Source organism: Leptosomus discolor, chromosome 2 (assembly GCF_034619465.1).
Source record: "Leptosomus discolor isolate bLepDis1 chromosome 2, bLepDis1.hap2, whole genome shotgun sequence".
NCBI lineage: Eukaryota > Metazoa > Chordata > Aves > Leptosomiformes > Leptosomidae > Leptosomus > Leptosomus discolor.
In genome coordinates this window covers 43,653,629-43,676,705 of record NC_141392.1, presented here as the reverse complement: position 1 = coordinate 43,676,705, position 23,077 = coordinate 43,653,629, and the positions used below count along the sequence as shown (strand labels likewise).

Genomic DNA, 23,077 nt, shown 5'->3' with positions numbered 1-23,077 from the left:
ATTATAGTCCCATTAACTGATGAACAAAAAGAAAGCAGGGAGCCACCGAAGTCAGGACACTGAAGCAAAGGCCTGATCCTATTTATTTTTTTCCAATTAACAAGTACTGCCTACAAGAAATGTACTCTGTCTTCTGTGACACCAGGTGATAGTGATTACAAACACAGAGAAAGTCAAAACACTGCACAGGGAGAGACACAATCGAGAGCCAACGCATGCAGGCAGACTACAGGCCTTTCACATGGGGTCGTTAAGAAGAAAGTTTTAATAAAGGAAGTACTTCCAGTAAAGGACGAGAAGTAGATGGAATAAGTAAAGACTGGAATACTGTTAACATTTAAAGTCATCTGACCTACAGACAACAAAAATTAACTGCTTTCCAGAAATGGAAAGCCTGTTTTGCCAGTAGAAGCACCTGAATTGCTCAGCTTAAGAAAACAAAGGTTTAAAACTGATACCTTTGGTCTCTACAGTTAGCTGATGAGGTGTACTTGAAGGAGAAGGAAGACCCTTTTAACTGAAAGGCTTAAGAACAGAAAGGGCATAAACCAGTTGCAAGTTAAGTTTAGGCCAGAAATGAGAAAAAAAATTCTAACCAGGACAACAACCTTCTGGAATAGCCTCTTCCTGAGAGTTGCTCATTAGAAAAAGTAAGCAGAATTGATGACCAGAGCAGTCTATTCCAGTCTTGTGTTAGCGAGCCAATGATGTCAAGGTAAATAATCACTAAAACACGTTACAAACTTTTTAAGAAATTTCCATTTGCGTGCATGTGCACTATGACTATTGAGAGGGGAATTAAACTCATTAAAAAACCAGATTTGCTGTTCACTCTGCCTTTGACCTCACTGGTACTAATTTTGTAACTGTTGAGACACTACACAATTACTGAGACATACAGACACTACACAGAAATACCAAAGAATACACAAATAATGCATTTTTACATCACAGCTACTGTAAACCACTGTCCCATGATCAGATTTCATTTTTATTCATATCAGTGATTCCAAGTAGCAGGTAATAAAGAGCAACGGGAGCAGTAAACAAGAAAAAAAAATTGCTCAATAATCAAATGAAACAAGACTGGCTTTATCAGGCAGTACCAGATCCTCTAAAATAGTTCCAGCTTCAAGAAGCCTTCTAATAAATAGGGACATTTCTTACTCTTGTATACAAATTCATTAAGGTTCCTAAAACACTGTGAATAACAAAAAAAAATACAACACAGAAGATATCAGAGATAAAGGAGGTCCCTTAGCTCATCCTTCTTTCCTCTACCAAGGCAGCCATACAGACAGCTCATACATCTTGCGGTACTTTGAAGGCTAAGAGGCAGACTCTTCCTTAAATTGTCATGCAAGGATCAGGCCTACAAAGAGTCAGCACATGTACAGGACTGAGCATTTTCCTACAGGTGACAGAAGTTCTCTTTTTATAGGAGGCATCAGTTTTTCTCTCCTCAGCGGGAATACATTACTCAGTAGGTTACAACTAAATAACCCTCACACAAACAAAATGTATGCTTACCCTTTCAGCATTGAAAACAGCACTGTTGTTTCTTTAATCCTAGTTATCCTAACAGTACGCAACGCAACATAGTTTCATGGTAACAAACACAAACTCCAATAATACCGCTTGAAACAGTGAATCTCTGAAGAGCAAAGCTTCTTCCCTCCTTCCTCAACTGAGAAACTTCTGGATTTTCTTTAGAAATGTTTGTTAGTGGAAAACACATTTCTACAGGAAAGGCCATCATGAGTTTCCACATTGCCACTTCCAACTCCCAATTAACGCACTGAAGTTACAAAAGCTAACAACTAGCACTCCCGTTCTTTTACCGTTCAAGCGTGACCACTGCCCATTCGATATGCAATGGCCAGAATACAGACACAGAGACAACCACACAACTCTGTGCCTTCAGACTACGCAGATGCACCGACCTTGCTCCTTCCACACTGCGTTATTAATTACCACTGGAAGTCAGCAGACTCTCGTTTCCTCACGGCTCTGTACACCCCGCGCAGGGGACAGGCACCAGCGGCAAAGCGTGGCTTTGTTAGCGAACCGGCTACGGGGTCGCTAAACGGAGTTCCAAGCAGATCGCAAGTACAAATCCATCATTTCTTTCCTTACCATTTTTTCAGATGTCCTGTAGAGTATTTCTTAATGCTCTCGAACAGCACCTATGGGTAGCTGACAAAGTTTCTTTTCCAACAGTTTCTACCTGGCACACTGATTTGCGGCCTGAAAACCACAGCCCACTCTACGAGGAGAGCGGCCTAAGCCCATGGGGGTCTGATTTCACTTGTGTCGGATCGCGCCCCGTCCTACGAACAGCTCTTTGCACTACAGGGGGTTTGCAAACCGCCAAGGCAAACGGCACGAAGAGCAATTCCTGGAGCTGGGAACGACGCCGCCACCCAAGTGAAACGGGCGGGAATCCGTCCCCTGGCGCCCCAGCGGGAGCGGGCGGGCCCTGCGGCGCAAGGGGCGCTCGGAAGAGGCTGCCACCCCACGGACAGCGGCCACGCACCCACCCCAGCCACCCGCCGCCGCCGGTATCTCTGCTTCAAACGGCAGAGCCAGCGCGGCTCTCCACAGCCCGACGCATCGAACGAGCCGTTACCTGCCGATGAACCCAGGCACGCCCCCCGGCGGGCTTTCCCCCGGCGGGCTGTCCCCCTCTCCACCCCCCGGCAGGCGGACTTGCCAGTAGAAGCGCTGCCCGCAGCCACACAAACGCCGAAGCCGCCGGCACCCCGGCCGGAGGATGGCCCCGGCCACAGCCCGCCCCCCCCCCACCACCACACACGCTCCTTCCCCGCGGGCCGCTCCTCGTCTCCCGGCCCCACGAACTGCCCCGGCCGCCCGCGGGGCGAGGCGCCCCCCTTCCACCAGCCCGACAAGCGCCCTGCCCCGCGGCCCCCGACCTCTCCTCGCCAGGCTCCCGGGACCGGGGGAACCCTGCCCGCCCGGCGCACCTCTGCCCCGGGCAGCCCCCGCCGCCCGCCCCTTCTCTACCTGCTGGGTGCCTCCCGGGGCCGCCGGGGCAGCTGAGCAGCAGCCAGAGGTGCAGCACGACCCCGACCGCACACGGGCACAGCAGCACCAGCCAGTTTCGCATTGGCCGCCGCCGCAGCCGGCCCCTTCCCCTCCGCGCCGGCCTCTCCCAGCGACGACCGGCCGACTCGGCCGCCCGCTGCTCCTCCCCGTGCCGCCGCCGCCGCGCGGCCAGGCCGGGCTCCGCTGCCCCGCGGCCGCCGGGAGCTGCAGTCCCGCCCCAGCCCCGGCGGGCAGCGGCGGCGCGGGCGGCGGCAGCGGCCGCCTACATCCCCCACAATGCCGCGGGGCGGCGCGGCGCGGCCCCAGGAGGCTGAGGCGAGCGGGGCCGGGTCTGCAGCGCGCGGCGGGGAGAGAGGACCGGGCGTCCTACCCCGCGGGGAAACGCCGAGGAAGAGCGGCTCTACCTCACGTTTGCCATGGCGGGGAAGCGTCGGCGTTGGGGGAGAGTCGCCGGGGGCGGCAGCGGGACGTTATCCCAGGGGATTCTCCTGGGAGCGCCCGGGCCCCAGCCGCCGGGGTGGCGATGCTCGTCGCTCCCGCCGCCGTACAGCGCGGCCCGGCCGGGGCAGGGGGCTGCGGCGGGCAGCAGCGAGGGGAAGCCGGAGCCTTTATTTGTGCAGCGTTGCGGTTATCTGCCGAATGCCCCTGCTAAAAAGTCTGGTAACGAAGTAGCCTTCCAGAACAATCCTTTACTAATCCGATAAAGAGGAGAGAGCGCTTCGCTTTGGCACAGAACTGTTTGTAAACTGTTCCTGGACTATTTTATTCCAGCAAGGAACATGTTACTTTACTGAAATTCCAGGGGGGATTTTAGACTGAAATCAAAGTGTCCTTAACCGCAACTGGATCACGGCCACGAATCGACAGTAGCATTCCTGTTCTTGCAGGAGCACCTTTCGATGCGTCAATACTCCACACTCAGCTTCACATCTTGCCAACAGCCACCGCTCTGAGAAGCTGGGTATCTCCCTCTGCCAGGAGCGCAACCCTCTGCAGAGCACCATGCTGGCTGAAGAGATTTGAGTAGGATTGGATGGAGGAGAGCGTAAGATTATCAGCACCTTTAATGAAGTTAGTTGTCTCTGGTCCTTCTGAGCACAAAGAGAAATGTTTCCTTGGACTCCTGCAGGGTTAATGTACCTGAAAAAGGGATGTGGATAAATAAGCAGAAGCTTCTCAGAAGTTGATGTATAAACTACAAGTTTATGTGTGATAGCCATAAGGCTTAAATGATGCTATTCTATCAGAAACACATAATTTAGTAGTAGAACCTGATATGTAGGAAGTATAATTGAAAGAAAGGATTGAGTTTTTATAAAACAAAGACTAAAATCTGTTTTTTAAAATCCCCAAGCCATGAAAAGTGATTGGAAAATGCTTTAAAAGTCCTTTCAAACAGCTTAATTAAGACCCATTTTTCATCAACTGGAGTGAGATAGTAGAAGGAAAACAAATTACTTTAACCTTTATATATTTGATTTGAAGAGCAAAAGGAAAATGCCTTGGAAATATATCAACTTCAGTTTGTTTGCATACTTAGACATATTTAATATGCACTTGAGTATGTACTTGTCAGCAAATAATAGTACTAGGGAAAGCATTTACACAAAAAATGGTATTGTTATTTATCACTATTTACATTTGGCTTGCCTTTCAGCAGGTTCAGCAAATATTCAGACTGCTAATATTCTGTAGTTGCCTGTATTCCTTGTAGTCAATGTGTTGGGTTCTCTCCCCAAGCCTTACCCCAGGCCAGGTGAACTGATGGGGATCAATCATAAACATATCTGGGAGCAAGTACTTCCTTGCAGACAAAACAGAGGACCCAATTCCTTAGTATCTTGCTTTTTATATGGTATTACCTGCCATGCTCAAAGATAAAGGACTATATGATGTACAAAACAGGAGAAATGTGTTTCTCCGCATTACAGAAACAGGGTACCACAGTCAAAACGATGATAGAAGTGCATTTTTGTTAGTCCAGTAGGAAATGGTTAAAATACAGTTTAGTTGTAGAGGACTAGCCTTTCCAACTCCATTTTCTACCACATTCTCTGAAAGAATTTTTAAAGCCAAAGATTTAACCTAAGCCTCCCAGCTTCATCATCTGTAGAAGGTGCAAGCAGTGGTACTTCTCATGTTGCGTGTGACACTGAAAGTGTGCACCTGTGTATAAATCATGAGATGATCAGACCCAATCATTACCCTGGTTTTCAGAAGTTTTCATGAGCAAAGCAGTTTCAGTTTGCATTCTTGAGGGCTTTTATGAGGACTAGTATTTTGGGGAAGCAAGCTGATAGTGGAGTATCTAAGCAGGGATTCAAGGCTCCAAGTTTTAGGCACATTTTTCAAAAAGTCTTGCCCATATAAAAATGAGATTTTTCCAGAGGTTTAAGAATCGTGATTATATATACTATGAAAAGACAAATGGATCTGGACTGTAACTTCTAGGTAATGTTAAATTATTTTCCTGGAAGACGGAAATTTTGAATCAATTATGCCAATTCTAGGTATCATTTATTCAAAAATACACCATTTTCATTCAGCGCTTCCTGAGCAGATTTACTCTTCTGACGTTACAGACTCAGGTGGTACCTCTGGCACACAAAGTACAGCACAGGCACAACATGTTGGGCACAAGAGCTGGAGACAGAAGAGACCAGACATTTTAGTCCCAAGGCTGCTTGCAAATTTAGGATGCTTCTGTTAAATTTGCATAATGTCTGTGCATAAACATCTCCTGTCTGACACAGAGAAGACAAGCTGTAGTTATGTACCACAGCTAGCCAGTCTGTAGCATTTTCTTTAATGTTTGTTCGCTTAATTATTGCCCCAAGTGGGTGACTGGGATTTTTTTAGGACACTAGCAGCAAATGAGAAGAGCAGGAAGCAGGGTAGAGCTGCGTGTGTTTTAGCAGACTTTGTCCCCAGGGAGTTGTGTGTTTTCTTGATCTCTGTGTGCTCCTTCTGAAAGCAGAGGAAGGACTGGTGAGAGATTCCATTTAAGGTCTTGGGCCTTAACTTTCTCCACACCTTGCAGTAATACTGATATACCACATTGCACAAAACCATTGTGCCTTCAGTTATTTAAAGAAAAAAAAATACTAAAAGAGATTACAGATCAGGGTACGAAGGATTTTATTAGAGTTTAAAGGGTTGTAAATTTGCATCCCAGGAGTGCGTCTTACTTTTTTTTCCAGTGTTCATAACATAAACAGTTTCACTGTCTGTATTGAGGAATTATCAAGCCTTTCCTTACCTTCTTTGGAAGAAATAGCTTTTGCTTATTTTCCCAAACACAAAAGTTGTCTCCCTGTCCCCGCTTTCAGCCTTCTGATTTGGACAAAGTACAGATGCAGAGGAGTTCCCAGGCTCCTCAGCTTGGGCTATTGATGCCATCAGTGTTGCTGGGGTCTCCTGAGGACAGAGGAATCTTGCGAAAACTGATCTCTGGAATACAGGCTGTCTTGCTGACAGGCCTGCCAGCTCGTATCATTAGCAGCAGCAAAGAAAAGTCAATGGTATGTGACCAGCCAGCTCTAAGGACCGTGATGGACAGGCATGAAGGGAGATGCTATTAGAAAGCTTTGGGCAGCGTGCAGAGTGCAGCCGCTGCTGCGTGAGGCCTGTGCTCTTTTGTACACTGAATGGAGGCAAGAATCTAACAAGATTGTGCCCATGGCTATCTTTCCTCATGGTCTCTTAAGGGAGACTTACTAGTCACTTGAAAAAATCCAGATAGGGTATGACTACCAATTCTGCTCTTATGTTCTCCTTTATTGAGAGATTCAAGGAACTAAAAACGTCAAGGAGGCAGTATTCCTTCAGAGAAATCACATCGATTTGACTCTTTCCATCATAGTGGTTAAATGCTTCAGGGTATGGTTGCAATAGAACTTAATCTTGCAACCCCTTCACACCAGTTGCTGATAAAATAGCCTGTAGCTGGGATCTGTAAGAAGCTCTGAACCTAGAGAACTATGGGGAATCATAAGCTGCACTAATTTTTTTTTTCCTTTTTTTTTTTCCTTTTTTGTTAAGGCTGCCCAGTGCTTCACAGTTGAAGAATGGACTCTCTTGAAGCTATTCCACACCTCAGTTCTTTGGGCTGAGGGTTGCAGTGACAACAACCTGTTTCACACTGCAACATTTGATAAGTTCCAGCCAAAATCATTTAATAATTTCTGAAAAGTTAAATAGAACAGAACAGAATAGAATAGCCTGTTTAAGGTGGAAGGGGCCTACAATGATCATCTCGTCCAACCACTTCAGGGCTGACCAAAAGTTAAAGCATGTTGTTAAGGGCGTTGTCCAAATGCCTCTGAAACACTGACAGGCTTGGGGCACTGACTGCCTCTCTAGGAAGCCTGTTCTGGTGTTTGACCACCCTCTCAGTAAAGAAATGCTTCCTAATGTCCAGTCTAAACCTTCCCTGGCGCAGCTTTGAACCATTCCCAAGTGTCCTATCGCTGTAAACCAGGGAAGAACACCATATATCCAACAATCAGGCAACAGCCAGCTGGTGAGGTTAGCCATTTCATGCGCAGCTAGTATACAGCTATTTTTAACAAGTGGCACAAAGACTTCAGGATGCGGGTACAGAAGAGAATAAGGTTTATAGGAAGTCCCGCTGAGACCTACGACAGCAAATATGCTTTTTAATCACATGCTTGGTAAAGAGGTAAGCTGTTGGGGGATTACAAAGCAGATTGGCCACATATTATTTATAATTTCATTATTATCTATCATTGGATAAATAATGTTTCCTTAAAATAAAATTTACATGTCTCGATGCTATTTTCTCCTCATGATACTTACCCTGCTTTAAGATGAACGTGCTCTGCTGGAGAATGCACCAGATGGCTGTTTCATTTGTTGCAGAAGATGTGAGGTGAATTAGGTGGGACTATGAAATAGTGTCACAAGGCTAAGGGTCATTGGCTGTGTGCCATACCAGGAAAATCATGAAGCTAAACATTTCACATTGCTTTTTTGCCTTAGTTTCCAGGTGTTTGACTTGCAAAAGTCACTCCAGTTTGTAGAGCTGAGGATTCATAGCTGAATCTTGAGCAAATGGGAATATTGTTTGAGATGCTGAAAGAGCGAACTACTCTGAAGAGGCAGGTACTGCCAATCCCACCCGTTCTGTTCAGACTCTGCCTCAGCTTCCCACTGTAAGAGAGGAACAGTTCCATCCTCTCATTCCTCCAGGATACTGTGGAGATACTTTGTGAAGCAAAGCAATCCATGATGAGCACCACAGAGAAGCTCATCCGGGAATAGTTCTACATTGAAAGCAGAATTTGTGAGTAAATCAGGCCCGGGGCTACACAATGAATAAAGACACCAAAATAGTATTGAGTAACTGCTTATTAACTGAGCATTGCCTATACTATGCCTTGTGGGAATGCCTGCAATGGCAATCTGGAATAGTAGTGCATACAGATGAGAGAGGCAAATGGAAGATGCATAAGCAAATTTATCTCTGACATTTCTTAAATGAGTGCTTAACTTAGCTTCTTTAATGATCTTTTAATGTATTTTTTGCATTTATTTAGATTCTGTTTAAATATCCTCAAATGTGTTCACACCCCTGATGCAAGTATTTGTTTAGCTGGTATGGGCAGAACAGTAAAGAAATATAATCACTTTTCCAGTCTTCTAATTTCTCATGAATAGATACTTCATAGTTGCTCTCTATAGTTATTTTCCAGAGTCTGAAGCAAACTCCCAGAAGAAAACATGCATGTGCTGCCTGAGAAAGATGAAAAAACCTGAGAGGCTATTCTCTGTAACATTATATTCTCTTAAGTTTCTGTTGAGGTACTTTTTCATGAGAATCTTAGCATCTGAAGCTTTTTCACTTGATCTTTGAGGGATATGACTAACATATTGACATCAGCACTGCAGATACATATATTGGAAATCTGTGTGTTGTGTTCTGAGGAGTAGGATAAAAGCTGGTGCGCTCTCCAGGAGGAAAGCTCTCAGGCAAGAATCAGTACAAGAACTACAGTAGTGAACAGTCCTTGCAACAAGAAAGTTAAGGATAATTTTACAGCCAAAAGTCATGTGAGCCACACTTGCCAGAGAGAGGCCATTACACTGTAAAGATCTTTAAAGTCGCTGCTGCTTGAAAGGTTTTTAAAAAGTCACAATGGTTCTTTTCTAAAAAGTTCAGCTCGTTCTTTGCTTTCACTGAAAAAAAATGCGCATCTCTTTGCAGGATGCTGTAGAAAAAATGAAGGGCTCAAGTAAGCAGCCTGAAGTTCAGAGGCACAACAGGGTATGGTACAGTGAGAGGCTACGCAACAAACAGCTTTTGTGGAATTGCTGGGTCTTTTGAAACACGTCCTTACGCCATGCCTAGTGCACTTTCCATAAAACACTGTTCTAAACACAAGCAGTGGCCTAAGCTGTTTTGGCTGTATACTTATGCTGTGGCATACAAGGAAGCATTTGATCTAAACTCCAGTAATTGGAGAAAAACCCCACGCTGAAATAAAAAATCCAGCAGCCAGGAGCAAAGTTTGAGTGTGAAGGAATAGTGCAGCTGTCAGTCCCATGGAAGCTGTTGCACAGTTCTTCAAAGAGGAAGGCAAACAGGAGAGATTATTAGTGGCTCACTGCACTGGGGGCCCACTCAGTCCTAGAGCCAGGCCTTGCTGCCATTTGCGCTGGGCCCCAGAGCCAGGCCTTACTGCCATTTGTGCTCGGTCCCAGAGCCAGGCCTTGCTGCCATTCGAGTTCACATCAGCTGCTGAAGGGAGCAAAAGCAGCAAGTGGTGGCACAACTGGTGGCACAGCAGCACTGAGGGACAGGCATCCCAGTTACATATGAAACTGGAAAATGAAATTCAAGAAGGGAGTTATAAAGTGTTTTTTTAATTAGACCTCTGGCCTATTTAACCAGACCATGTATTTGACTTTCATCTTTTCCTAAACTGAGAAGTGTGGAACTGAAGCTTGAGGTTGAACCACAGCAGTACCACAGGGACAGGCGATACCGCACACAGCGCAGGCCATGAAAACAGAAGGGCTGGCTTTCTTTATGACAGTATGTGTATTAATTTAAAATCCCCCTTTGGGGTCATTGCTAGTTGACATTGGTATTTTTTTGTTTCAGTCGGCTGTTTATCACTTTATCAGTAGGTGGCAGTAATAGACGATCCTGTGCAATTTCTACTCGTAATAAGAATTTGGGAAAGACCCTAGTTTAGCATAAAGCTGCCCATTTTGTTTGTTCACAAGTGTGAGTGGTGTAAAAGTACTTGACAAACTCAGACATAGATCTTCCTCTAACAGACAGAAAAGTTGTTTCCATACCAGTTTTAGTATTTATGGCTCTACTTAATTTAATAGTGCTATAAAGTTGAATTCAATTAGATGCAAATGTACAATATTTATTCCAAGTATCATTCTACCATAAGATTAAATATGCAGGTGCCTGTAACATTTTATATAGAACTTATTCTGGTAATTTTGCCCACTATTTTTCACATGTTACAGTACTATTTAAGTCAGTCTAATGACTTTAAGTATTATCAGTTTTCAGTACAAGAAACCTCCATTTCTTAGGAGCCACTCCTCCCCCAAGTTTCCTTCAGTCTCCTTGAAGAAACAAATCGAGATTCTGATGCAGGCTCAGAATCAGGTTACACAAATGCTGTAACTATGTCATTTTTTACAAGAATTATGTATACGGATTTTTACCCCTATACATATATAGGAAAAACTATATAACCACATCTTCCCAAAGTACATCTTTTGTTACTCCTTTGATATCAGAAATGCAACTGGATAAATTGCATAAACAAATTGCTACATTAAAGTTCCGGGCTTTAATATGCACTTTTACAAACTGCTGGTTCTTAAACGTTGTTCTGCTAGAGCTGATCCTACTGCCATTGCAAAAATGCTTTGTTACGATGTCCTTCCGAATTGGTTGGCAACACCTCTGTATTTACCTTTGTGTCACTGACAGCAAAGTTTGTATTTGTTTCAATCTATGGTGTGACCTAGAATAGCTTAATTTAAACTCCCCTCCATTTTTTCCCCTCCTTCGACCATAGTTTTGTAGAGGCTAGCTTAAAAATCTTGCCTATCAACACCAGCCAAGCACCCTGCTACTAACTGAATACGTGGCGTAGGAAGCAAAGAAGGGGAATTTGGTACATAATGGAGAGGAGGGAAATAGTTTTTAGTATTGATAACATTTTAAATTCAAGGTAAACTAAGGAGATTAATCTGAGGAATGCAAAACAGCTGACCCCACAAGAGCTACTGATACATTATAATTTACCATTAATCCACCATTGGGAATGATTCTATGATTAATCCACCATTGGGAAGTCTCATTTCATCAGAGCAGCAAGCGCTAGGATATGAAGAAAGGATTGCAAAACATGTCAAAAACTTGAATCCAACTTCTGTTCCAGAGCTCTCATTCCGTGAGATGACAGCCCCAACTCACACGGCTAGCAGTGAGCATGCATTATTTTCTGGGCCTGAAAGACAAAGCAACAAGCTTAATGGCATATTAAATAAAAAGGGAGAGAGAAAAGTACAACACTAGGAGGGTAACAGACCTGGTCTTGTTCTCATTGAAGTTAGTGGGAACCAAATCAGGCAGTTTGATGAAAATAAAACCTCGTTGTTTCAGCCTACAGGAAACCTTTCTGTGAGACACGGCCACATTTTGAAGGTGTTTTTTTTTTGTTTTGTTTTGTTTTGTTTTTAAATCATGCTACACTTCATGATATAATATGCATTTATTTTTAGAAAAATGACCAAGAAATTTCAGATCTTTTTGTGTAGACTTTGAGGCAACATGGTTGAGCATGAAACTCAACTATCAATAGCAGATTATCTAAACCACCTCTAAGGTCAAAGCAGCAAAATTATAATGACAAAGGCATTTTATGGTTTGGAGGAAAGGACATTCTCTTAAATGTTGATTTGTGGATCAAGCTGGCATTAAAAAAAAAAAAAAAAGGTGATGCCATTCTCTTCAGAGAGGCAGTATTTTGATGGTGTTGAATAAAGGCATATATTCTCATGGGATCCAAAGCTGTTACAATTATTTTGAACTGATCTCCCAGGTCTCCCCCTGCCCCCCCCCCCCCTTTTTTTTTCCCCCTTCAAATTAGCAATTTGCCAGTAGCATATATTCATTTTGGAACTGGTAAATAAGGCCCAGTGATACCAGAGAAAGCTGTCCTGTTTTCCTCTGTGGAGTTATGCTTATACAGTTTAACCTCTTCAGATACATTATAGTCATCTGCTAAAATAAATATACAATTTACGGTATTCTGTGTGGTTTCTTTTTCAAAACTGGAAGCATGAAACCATTTTAAGAGCTACAGGTTTTTTTTCCTGATTAAGTTATGAATTGGTGAGAAGAAACCACAAATACAAGAGCCAGCTTTTAAAAACATAAGAGGTCCAACACCTTCACCACTACTTCAGGAAAAATATTGGCAAAAAACCTAAATCAAAAACAATGACATACACCTCTTCCAAAAAATAATACTGGATTTTTGAAACACAGCTCTCATAACTAGCTATGCTCAAAACTACAGTGAAATGCTTCAATCTCAGGACCTCAGATGGCAATGCTAATTGGAAACAGAAAGCAAGCTGCTTGCAGTCCTGTAATAAGCTGTGGCAATTTTGTTATTTTAGATGGGAATGTTAATGATGAGCCACAAACACGAGTTGTTACAAAGCCCTGGAGAATAAAGCTGTATGCCCTATATTCCCCTCCCGTGCTGTTCCAGCTAAAACCATACATGCAGAAGGACAAATGAAAATGTTGCCATGGTGATCAGAGCAGTTACCAGATCACGTACAGTGTAGGAAGGATTCCCTAAAGAACCTTATTAAGCATTTTGTTGCTTCTTTTTAACAAATATTTTCAGAAAGCCACTTTTATTTCACTGTCAATAAAATAGCTACTCAGTTAGCTAAAGCCTCCAAAAATAAAGCTGAACACACCGCATGTTAAGATATATTCTTGTTAAAAGTTAGGAATGGGAGTCTTGAGCTGAAAATTTTGAAGTAGGAACCAAGGACGAATGTAGCTGAGACAAGACCTGGTCAAGACATTTGCATGCTTTTCAGAACAGGGACTGTGAAGCAGCACCTCTGTGCCTACTAGACTACTGATGTCTTCAGCTGCCAAGTTAAAACCCAAACCTTTAAATGAAAGGCATCCCAAAAGCCTATTGTTTGGAAGGAATATTTTTTCTTTACAATAATATTGCGAGAAGTAGATTAACATGGAGGTTCCGTATTAGGCAGATGTGGTGAATGAGCTGGCCAGCAGCAGAACCACAGTCCAAAGCCACCTGTCTCACGTGACTAGACTGGTAGCTGAATGCAGCTGGGTATGGGACATTATCCAAGTTAACTGGCAAAGAAAACAAAACCCGTACGATGCAGACATCTTGTATTTCCACTGCACAAAACAGTACAACAAACATTGATGGAAACCACTAAAAATAAGCTGGAGCAGGTACATGGACTTTGGGCTAAATACAAATGTCTTCATTCACCAAACTTCCCTTTTTTAACATCTAAATTCAGCATTTCAGGGTATCCCAAGGCCCTCAGTTCCTCAGCTAGTCCTTGCCTTGCAGGTATTCAAGATGCTCGTGCGGAGGAAGCACGCTCCACTAAGGGTGGCAGTTCAGAACCTCGACTCAGTCAGACTAGTGCAGTTCTCCAACGAAACTGTCTCCCGCCTGATGTGTGGGGCTGACTTCACAGGCATTTCCTGGGAGTGACATTTCCAGTATATTGACACACTGTACATACAAAGTACTGCAGTGAGGGAACTCTGCTAATATTCCAGACCAGAGAGGAGCTTTCACCTTTTTTTTTTTTTTTTTAAGGAGAAGAATTAAAAAAAAAAGTCTACAATGTAACAGTTGTTTCCATCAGATGCCTTGATTGAGCTTAATTTTACTTAGTGAAGACGACCGTTTAGTCACATTCTACACCTCATTCTTTTCCTCTCGCTGCAATTTGTAAGCAAAGTCAAAAAAACCTAAAACTTCTACAACCTCTACAAATTTCTTGCTGATAACTTACCTCATGACTAACCTGTGGCTACAAAACATACAAACTTAGTGGCTGTTGATAGCACAGTGGTCTCGCTGCGTATTCTAGAACAACATTTACCTGCCATTACTCTCCATCCCCACAAAGTCGTGCTCTCATGGGCAAAAGCCTGTAGAGAGCTGCTTAGAGAATGTAATCCTCCTCCCTGTACTGATCAGGACTGATTTACACTCTCCACTAAGTCCCTCAGGAACAGCTCATATATTACAGCTCAGTTCACTTTCTAAAACAATTGAAGTAATTATCATTCAAAATAAGATACAAGCAGCCACGTTTTTCTACAGTTTTATTGATGCAGTCCTAGTGTGTAACTATACATCTCCATTTTACTTGTAGTTACAATGTTGCCTGACTAAGATCGTTTTTGTAGTCAAGCTTATTACAGTCTTCACAAAACATATTCATAAACACCACTTACTTTATAGGACTGATCGTGCCAAACATCATAAATCACTGGCATTTCTTCTCACATAGTGCTACTTGAGGAAAGGTCACACTACTCTTTTTAGATACAAATTTGTAAAGGCAAATGAAATAAATTCACCTTCCAAAGGAAAGAAAAATGTTAAAAATAGCTTCAGAATCCATACAACTCATTTAGGTCCCAGAAAAATCTATGACTGGCAAAGATATCTACAATTTGATGCTATACTCAATACTTCCATTAAGACCAGAAGAATCTTTATGAAGAACTGAGATTAAACTTGTACCTTGGTCTGAAAGATAAGGAAAATTTTCAAGGAAATTACCTTGAAATTTTTAGGATTTTTTTTTAATTTTTATTTTTTACCAGAAAATACATTACCTTCTAAAAATACTGTAGTTATAGGCTAAGTATTGACATCTGAAGAAAAAAAATGCTAAAACTAAAAGCATGCAACACTGATACTAAATTTTAGCAGAAGACATTTTTAATGGAAAATCGACTCAAAGGATAGTACAAAAGAGTTTCTTCTCCCTAAAGGGATTTTCAGATGCAGGCACTGGAATAATAAGGGGATCTTCTGCAATATGAGCATCACAATATGCCAACAAATCTGCTGCAGCCTTGGATACCTAATAGAAGAGAAGAGAGAACTACTGTAACAATTCTGAACCAATCAGCATTGCATAAGTATTCTTCATATAACACATGATAATGGAGGCTATCTTAAAATAGGAGTCAATTGGTTTCTCCTTTAAGTTATTAGAGAACACAACCCTGAATTTGCTCTTAAGAGGCCTAGTAATCCTTATATATATATATATATATATATTTTATTTAACACAGTGACATGAGACTCTATCAATTTATAGGATTCATGTTCAGATGTTCTTTTCCATCAGAAGGAAGGTCAGGAGCACACGCTCATTAAAACACGTATATGCGAACGGCCTGTAAGCCATAGGGATTCTCCCTGAAGCATGTGTTTCCGTAGAAGCTGCCTGCTTCAGCTCTTATTCCCAGTCACTGTCATCAGGTTTTACACAAACACTCTCCCTACCCTTTGCGCCTCTGCATGCAAAACAAACCAACAAGCAAAAAAATGTTATTTAGGCACATGACCATGGGATTAGAAAGAAATAATAAATCAGGAGCAAAACTTGATCATCATGTGTCATAGCTCTCATTGAAGCTAAATATTGCCCTTTTCAATGACGTCAGACTAGTATCTTCTGCTTAGTAAGTTATTGTAAGTAGTACTTTATTCATAGCCTTAAACTTGAGCATTACCTTGGTATTTTTATCTTAACATTTTTATACTTCTAAAATGAACAATTCTAAAGTCTCCAAATTCAGAATGTTGGTTTAGGCTTACTGAAAAGCCCTACAGAAGGGTAACTGTGTGTTGGCATACAAGATATTTTGCATGAAATGAAAAAAAGAAATATTAAGCCATTTCAGCTGCAGCTGAAACCTTGTAACCTTTGCAGCTTCGTGCCATAAGAATGCTGGTGACATTAGGCCACTGTGACTCCTTTATTTTTTCAAGAATTTAGAATGCATACATAAAATTTTTTTGTTAGCAAGGTACTTACAGCTATCTGTATCTCTTTGCTTTGTAATGCTGAAAAAACAGTAATTAAACGATAGTTGAGAAACTGAGATAGGAAGTCTTTACAAAAAAGTAATTTCTCTGAGTGCCATGACAGCTTCTCCTGAGTCAAATGCTGAGGTCAGCATGTTTGCACAACTACTGTGAAGAGGAGAACCAAATCAGATTTCTGGTATTTTCCTAGCAGGTGTGTCATCACTGTTAGCTTTAGCTTCCCCACACCCACCTTGCTTTGGCATGAGTCCAGCCTGCAGTAGGCTTCAGATTAGACCTATGAAGTCAATGGGTGTTGGATGAGGATTCACACAAAATTTAAATGAACTTCTGGAAGAAAATAACTGACTTTCAAACATATCCACTAAAACATGCCTTTGTAGAATGCTTAAACCCGTAGAGTACCTATGGTGATCATCCCGCTACAGACTGCCCTCCTAGCAGAGGAAGCGAGGGTGTTCAGGTTACTTAAAATGAGTTTTGGCCCCTAAGACGAAAGGGTAGGCAGAGACTCAATCTGTGAACAACAGATTGCTGGGCCGATGCAAAGCACGAGACTGAGCACTAAACTGAGCAAATCAGCAGAGATATTTGGAAGGACTGCATCCAACAGAAATGTGTGGAAAGTGACAGACTTCAAAGTACTATGAAAGCATCGTAGTTATTTTCAGACATACTTCAATTAGCTACTTGCCAAGCAATGACAAAAGAATGAGGCTCAGGGTGCAAGGGCACGGTCTAGAATAGAGAAGTCAAACTGTAATGAACAAACAGAAAACTTAGGAACCCTATAATATTCCAAATTTTCATTTAAAAGCAGATTCTCCACAGAAACGCACAATGTAGATTGACTATGAAATTCCCATCAAGTTCAAAAAAGATCAAAAGACAGAAAACATACTTTTCTTTGCTAATGATGTATGCTGTACCTCAGCAAAGTATGAGCTAGCACAGAATGAATGCACCCACTGAAGAGGAGGTTACCACGTTTCCAGTAATGTTAGGAGGAATGTACCACCACAGCATTTTGGAGTATTTTCAAGTAATGACAATCACCCGTACATTCATAATTATTTAACATGCACCTTTTCACATTTCTATTGTCCTTCAAGCTCAGCTGCGTGTCTCAAATTAAGGCAGTTCTACTCTTTAAATAATTTATTAGCTGGTCCTGAACTCTTGCATTCAAACGGAACAAGCCAAACTCCGAGTCACAGGTGCCCACAAAATGCTCAATGACATTTTCAGTGCTATGTCATAATAAACGTTACTGCCATAACACCTAATAGAAAACTGGTCTAATTCTCTGTGTCCCAGAGACAGGGTTTATTAAAGATGGCCAGCACATTTCATCTTCAATTATCAAGCTAACCAATAAGTTATTTTATTCATGAAACCGACAATCTTTTTAAGTAGACTGACCGACCTTCCCATAACTATCTTGTTTGTTCCACATACAGATATGCAACATCAGCCCAAGTATGTTGCTTTTTATTCGATAGAAGTACAATTTCAATCATCATTCTTAGAAGGGATAAACCCAGTAATACCATTTTCTGTTTCTCTACGTATTACTGTGCTTTGACATCATATAACAATAAAAAGGATTTTCAGTAGCAAAAACACAACATAAATTTTTGTATCTAACTTGTCCTCTAATGCTGGTAGGAATGCCATGAAGCAGAGCAAGCACCTTCTTCAATGTCAGTGTTTAAATCACAAATTAGTTTGCTTTTAGACAAACCACAGTACAATTTAGTAGAAAACAAACCTGCAACAAGGAACTGAGGAACATCAGGAACATAATCACATTTCAGCACATTGTCACAAATGAAACCTGTGCTTGCCCATGTGTTTTCATCCTTTAAAAAAATAAAAGGTTTGGGGAGGAGAAATCCTCCCCTTGGGATTACAGTAGTTAGAAAAGTGAATTACGGCCATTTCTTCACCAGAAGTGGAGTAGCTCGGGCTTGCGCAGTGGAGGAATGCCCACTGACTAAGGGGAGTTCAGTTAGCCGATCACATCCCAGGAGCAACGCAAACGTTGCCAACACTGCTCGCAGCCACAGGAACCAAAGTCAGAACTGTGGCCAAAAAAAGAGCAAAACAGAGCGTTGCCTCCAGCAAGTTTCCTGCTCAGTGTTATTAGTCAGAACTACAGTGGCAGGCGAGCTCTGCATTGAGCAGCGCAGTAAGGCTACAGCGGAGACGGCTGCTCCAGCCTATGTCAGAGGCTGCCTAATGGCCCACGGCTGCGGTTTCTCACCATGCAAAGTAACGGGCTGATCGTCCTGCTCGTATCATGGAGGAAGGTAATGAAGGCCACTCTGTCAGAGCTTTTACTCACCTTTAGGTTTACATGTAGCTGAATGCTACTGGACAGTTTCAGAACAGCTTTTACTAAGAATTAAAATAAGTGCATGTAATTTGAATATTCAAATGAAGCCAACACATTTATTTCAGCTCCCCTACGCAATACAGCTTGGTCTGCAGATTCAAAGTAATTCATATATATTGCAGAAGTGGCTAAAGAAAAAAAAAAAATCAGACTCCAGTTTGATTGATAAATTCTAACAGAAAGTTAACATTTCTTTTTTTTTTTTTTTTAAATCTTTCAAAGTGCATAGATGAAGGGGATGAAGTATATAGATATCATCCTGATCTCATATTTTATACTGTATTTTTATTCTGTGTAGTCAAAAATACATCTGGTTGTCAAATTACCAAAAGAAAAAAAAAATCCAACAAAACACTCAACCCCGATGTTTTAACGAATTAGTCTCAGGAGGACTGTGGAATTTTACCATTTTATTTCAGAATAACAGAGGTGATAAAAACAGCCAAAGTTAGAACATAATCCTGTTAGCTGCACTAATAATTACAAGCTTCAATGACAGGGCAAAATGCTGCAATTACTATGTCATCTGTCTTGTCATGGATTGTGACTAATTACCATCCTTGCTATGACACCCACTCTGCTTATCCTTTACATCTAAAACAAAGAGATTCACACACATTTATTGGCAATCCCACCGCTTATCTCCCAACACTATTCAGAACCAGTTAGGAATATTTTCCACCTTCTTAAAAAAAAAAACCAAAAACAGAATAACAACTGATACACCAAGATTCTTAAATGTCAGAGCACGCCTTCTTGTTTTTCTGCTTGCAACGAGAAGATTAAATAGTGCTTTATTTTGGGGACAACTCTGATAAAGCACCAATATTATCTTTGCTTTCTCAGCTTTACTGCTAGCACCTTTGGAAGAGGTATTATTCTACTGGTCATGAGGCCACTGTTCGTCTGATTTAATTTGGAATTAGCTTGGAATCTGCACCTCCTGCTTTCTGCTTACTTCTCCATTATAATTCTACCTGTTCCTTCCAGGGGGAAGTAAGGCAAGTTCAATTTACGCTCCTTCCGGGATTCTTACAGTTTACAAGAACCCACCACAGTAATACTCCTTCCAACTACCAATTAATAATACACCAGTAACTTCACCCTCCCCTTTTAAGTTGTCCTGTTTCTTTCACACCTCAACAGCAAGTTGTTCTGAGGTTCCACAAAGACACTGCAGTGCTCGTTGCTCTGACTGGTTATAGGGCTTGATTTTCAAATCAGTTGAAAAATCCAGAACACAGTGGGGAATGGGCAACTATCAACATACTTCTAACTACAAGATTTTAATTGAGCAGACCCAACTCTTGCTGGTTACAGCAACTATTGTGCATGGAAAACAAAGTGCCTCTGTAGTAGAAAAATGAGCTGGAACTTCTGATTTTCCTAGTCAGCAACGCAGGCACCTCTTTAATGTTAACAACGCGGTCTTGTCTATTATGGGAATAACCACTTCGCTATAGCTGCTTGCAAAACAGTGTTGTGTTAAATTATTTGGAAAGCACTGATCTTTTGTAGATGTCTAACTAGTTTAAGCAGCTGTGAAACAGCAGAAAAAAGGCAGTAGGTTCATTTCTCTGCCTTTACAGTTGTGATCCGAGAAATCAAAATCTCCTGTCAAAACCACCTGAAAGTTTCTGGGTAAGATTCGGCTATACTGAAACACAAACTTAATCATTTCAAGATTAAAAGGCAGAACTTGAGGGAATAAAAAGCCAACCAACCTCTTCTTAAAATCCCTGATGTACTTGTTCAAAGAAATTCTAGAAATCAAGACATAAACATTTTGCAAATTGTATTCAGTTTGTGTTAATATAAGAACCCTAAGAACACTGAAGCACATCAGATTTTCTTTGGTGCCCTTTTGGTCCCAAACTGTTTTGAAAGGTGAAATAATTACACTTTCAAGCTGTCTGGTTTTTTAGGTCTGCCACACTTGCTAATAACTGTGGTTCTTTTTAATTAAACCTACTGTAAAAATAACCTATGTCTTTCTTACACACACAGTTAAGAACATTATACATCTAACTAATGAAGCTATCTGCATAACTGAGCTAATGATGTGGTATGTGAAACTTACTACTGATTATATAAAAGCATGTTTAAGACAATCTACTAAGTATCAACAATTTCAAATTGCAATAAACTGGGCCACATTTTTCCAACCCTTCCCTCTGCCACCCACGCACACCAGTTCCTTCTTATCAGTTCTGTTGTTCGTGCAGCTGCAACATGACCTGAATCAGGGGACTAACCCCACTGAACACTGGAGAGGCAGACCTTCCCTTACCAAAGTTATACTCCCTTACAGAAATACCTGTCCCTGTGAACAGGCATCTATTATGTGATGAAATTATCAAGACACTATACAAGACAGAAACTATAGTTTCACAAATCCAATGGTCTTACAAGACACTGCTAAAAACTGCAACAAAACTGAGCAACTGAAATGTCTATTTTGTATTGGGTCTGTCTGAAACAAAGTTAATTGTCCCCATAGCAGTCCTCATCATGCTCTGCTTTGTATTGGCAGCTAGAAAGGTGTTGGGAACATACCAGTGTTTTGGCTACTGCTGAGCAGGGCTCACACAGCATCAAGGCTGTCTCTCCAACATTCCCCCCTGCCTCACCAGTGGGCTGGGAGTGGGCAAGACCTTGGGAGGGGATATAGCCAGGACCGCTGACCCAAACCAACCAAAGGGATATTCCATACCATACAACGTCTGCTCAGCACTACAAGCTAGGGAGGAAGAGGAGGACGGGAGGGCATTTGTTTTTTACGTTTGTCTTCCAGAGCAACTGCTACACGTACTGAAGCCCTGCTTCCCGGGAAGCGGCTGGACATTGCCTGCTGATGGGAAGTAGAGAATAAAAATCTTTTGTTTTCCTTCACTCCCACATGTGACCTTCGCTGTTGCTTTCTTAAACTGTCCTTATCTTGACCCACAAGCCTGTCGTCATATTTTCTCTCCTCTGTCCAACTGAAGAGTGGGGAGTGACAGAGCAGCTTTGGTGGGCACCTGGCATCCAGCCAGGGTCAACCCACCATAAAAGCAAGATTGACTATTCATGTGAATTGCACTAATATTTCTGAATTATAAATACTGTCTTGCTAATTAGTGAGTTTATGATCTGATACTATCTTAAAATCATGATTATATACTATCACCCCCACGCTGGGGGGATGGATGGACAAACAGACTGGGTTAAGACTTCATGAAGAATTTAATGTACAACATTTCTAAACGGTCTTACTGAGTTTGTAACCTCAGTTACAAAGTTGCAGTTTGTAACAATTCAGTTAGTTGTTTGCAGAAAAACTGATCATTTAAACATATTAATACATTCCTTTTTCTAGTCTTTCCATCTCTAAAGTCTTCTTACATGTAGAGGCTGGATTTTTCAGCCAAATAATTATTCCACATTTTCAGGGGCAGAGAGAGAGTGTGAAAGAGATAAGCAATGCTTTCTTAAAACTTTCTATGGCATTATTAGTTTTTAGGTGCTTGATTTATTCACAAAAATTTTAGCCTAGTGGACAGCAGAATGACAGGGAAGAATAATTCACAGGCTTTACTTGTTAAAAATGTTGAGAACCTCTGTTTAATAGTGCCTTTAGTTAAAATATTTAATCCACGTAGATTTAGAGGCATGATAAACCCAAATCTTCACAAACAAAACTATCAGGTGTGAAGAATCATAACTGAACACTGCAATCATACATCTTCTTTGTGCAATGATGCCTCTGCTAAAACATAACAAAAAAAAGCAAAGCAATTCATCTCATCTCATCATTATTCAAAAGTATTGCAGTATCTTTAAGACTTATTCCAGTTCTTAAAAGAGAACCACTGAGAAACCTCAGATGCACTTTTTCAGGTACAGCTGACAAAGATCATCTGTGCATCTGCCAGCTGATTTTAAAAGGCACTCGCACAGAAGCGGACTAGAAGCCGGTCTTTGGAAACTGCTTCACTAGAACCAAACAGTTAGTACGTAACTCATTCACAGGACTGAATATTGTTTTATAGCTCAACACAGATTTTGTTTATTTCAGCTGATCAAGTCTTTCTGCAATATAAAAGGGAGGCTGTACCACAAACTAGTGAGTGAATTCAAAGTATCAACAATAAATCTAAGTTTACCTTCATCCTATCCATGTATGCTTCCATTTTTAATTGCTCCACAGCTTTCCTGGCTTGAGATATATTGGTTGTACTGTTCGACACCAGTTCCTTCATTTTGTTTTTCCTAGGAGAGAGAAAGTTGAGACAATTTAAAAGCACAGGTAGCAAATACAGCAACCAGTGAGAGGACAGTTATCTGAAATCTAACCAACCCTCACCCATCACACTGACACTGCCAGGCTGTAGGTCACAAATGCAAACCAGACAACATTTATTTCTGTTCTCTTGTTCAACAGCACCTTATTGCAATATATATTTGCATCCCCCACTGC

The 23,077-nt window shown here is 41.7% G+C and overlaps 2 protein-coding genes across 2 annotated transcripts in view; both read right to left on the bottom strand.

The window, feature by feature from the left end:
- The window catches only part of B3GALNT2 (beta-1,3-N-acetylgalactosaminyltransferase 2), a 28,607-nt gene extending 25,480 nt beyond the window's left edge, over window positions 1–3,127 (bottom strand). Inside the window, exon 1 of the mRNA XM_086482346.1 lies at window positions 3,025–3,127. Coding sequence (XP_086338472.1) covers window positions 3,025–3,127 — 103 coding nt within the window. The remainder of the gene's footprint in view (window positions 1–3,024) is intronic.
- Window positions 3,128–15,117: 11,990 nt separating this feature from the next.
- LYST (lysosomal trafficking regulator) overlaps window positions 15,118–23,077 on the bottom strand; it is an 87,489-nt gene continuing 79,529 nt past the window's right edge. The window contains exons 50-51 of the mRNA XM_086482341.1: window positions 22,764–22,869; window positions 15,118–15,246 (exon numbers count right to left, since the gene is read on the bottom strand). Coding sequence (XP_086338467.1) covers window positions 15,118–15,246; window positions 22,764–22,869 — 235 coding nt within the window. The remainder of the gene's footprint in view (window positions 15,247–22,763; window positions 22,870–23,077) is intronic.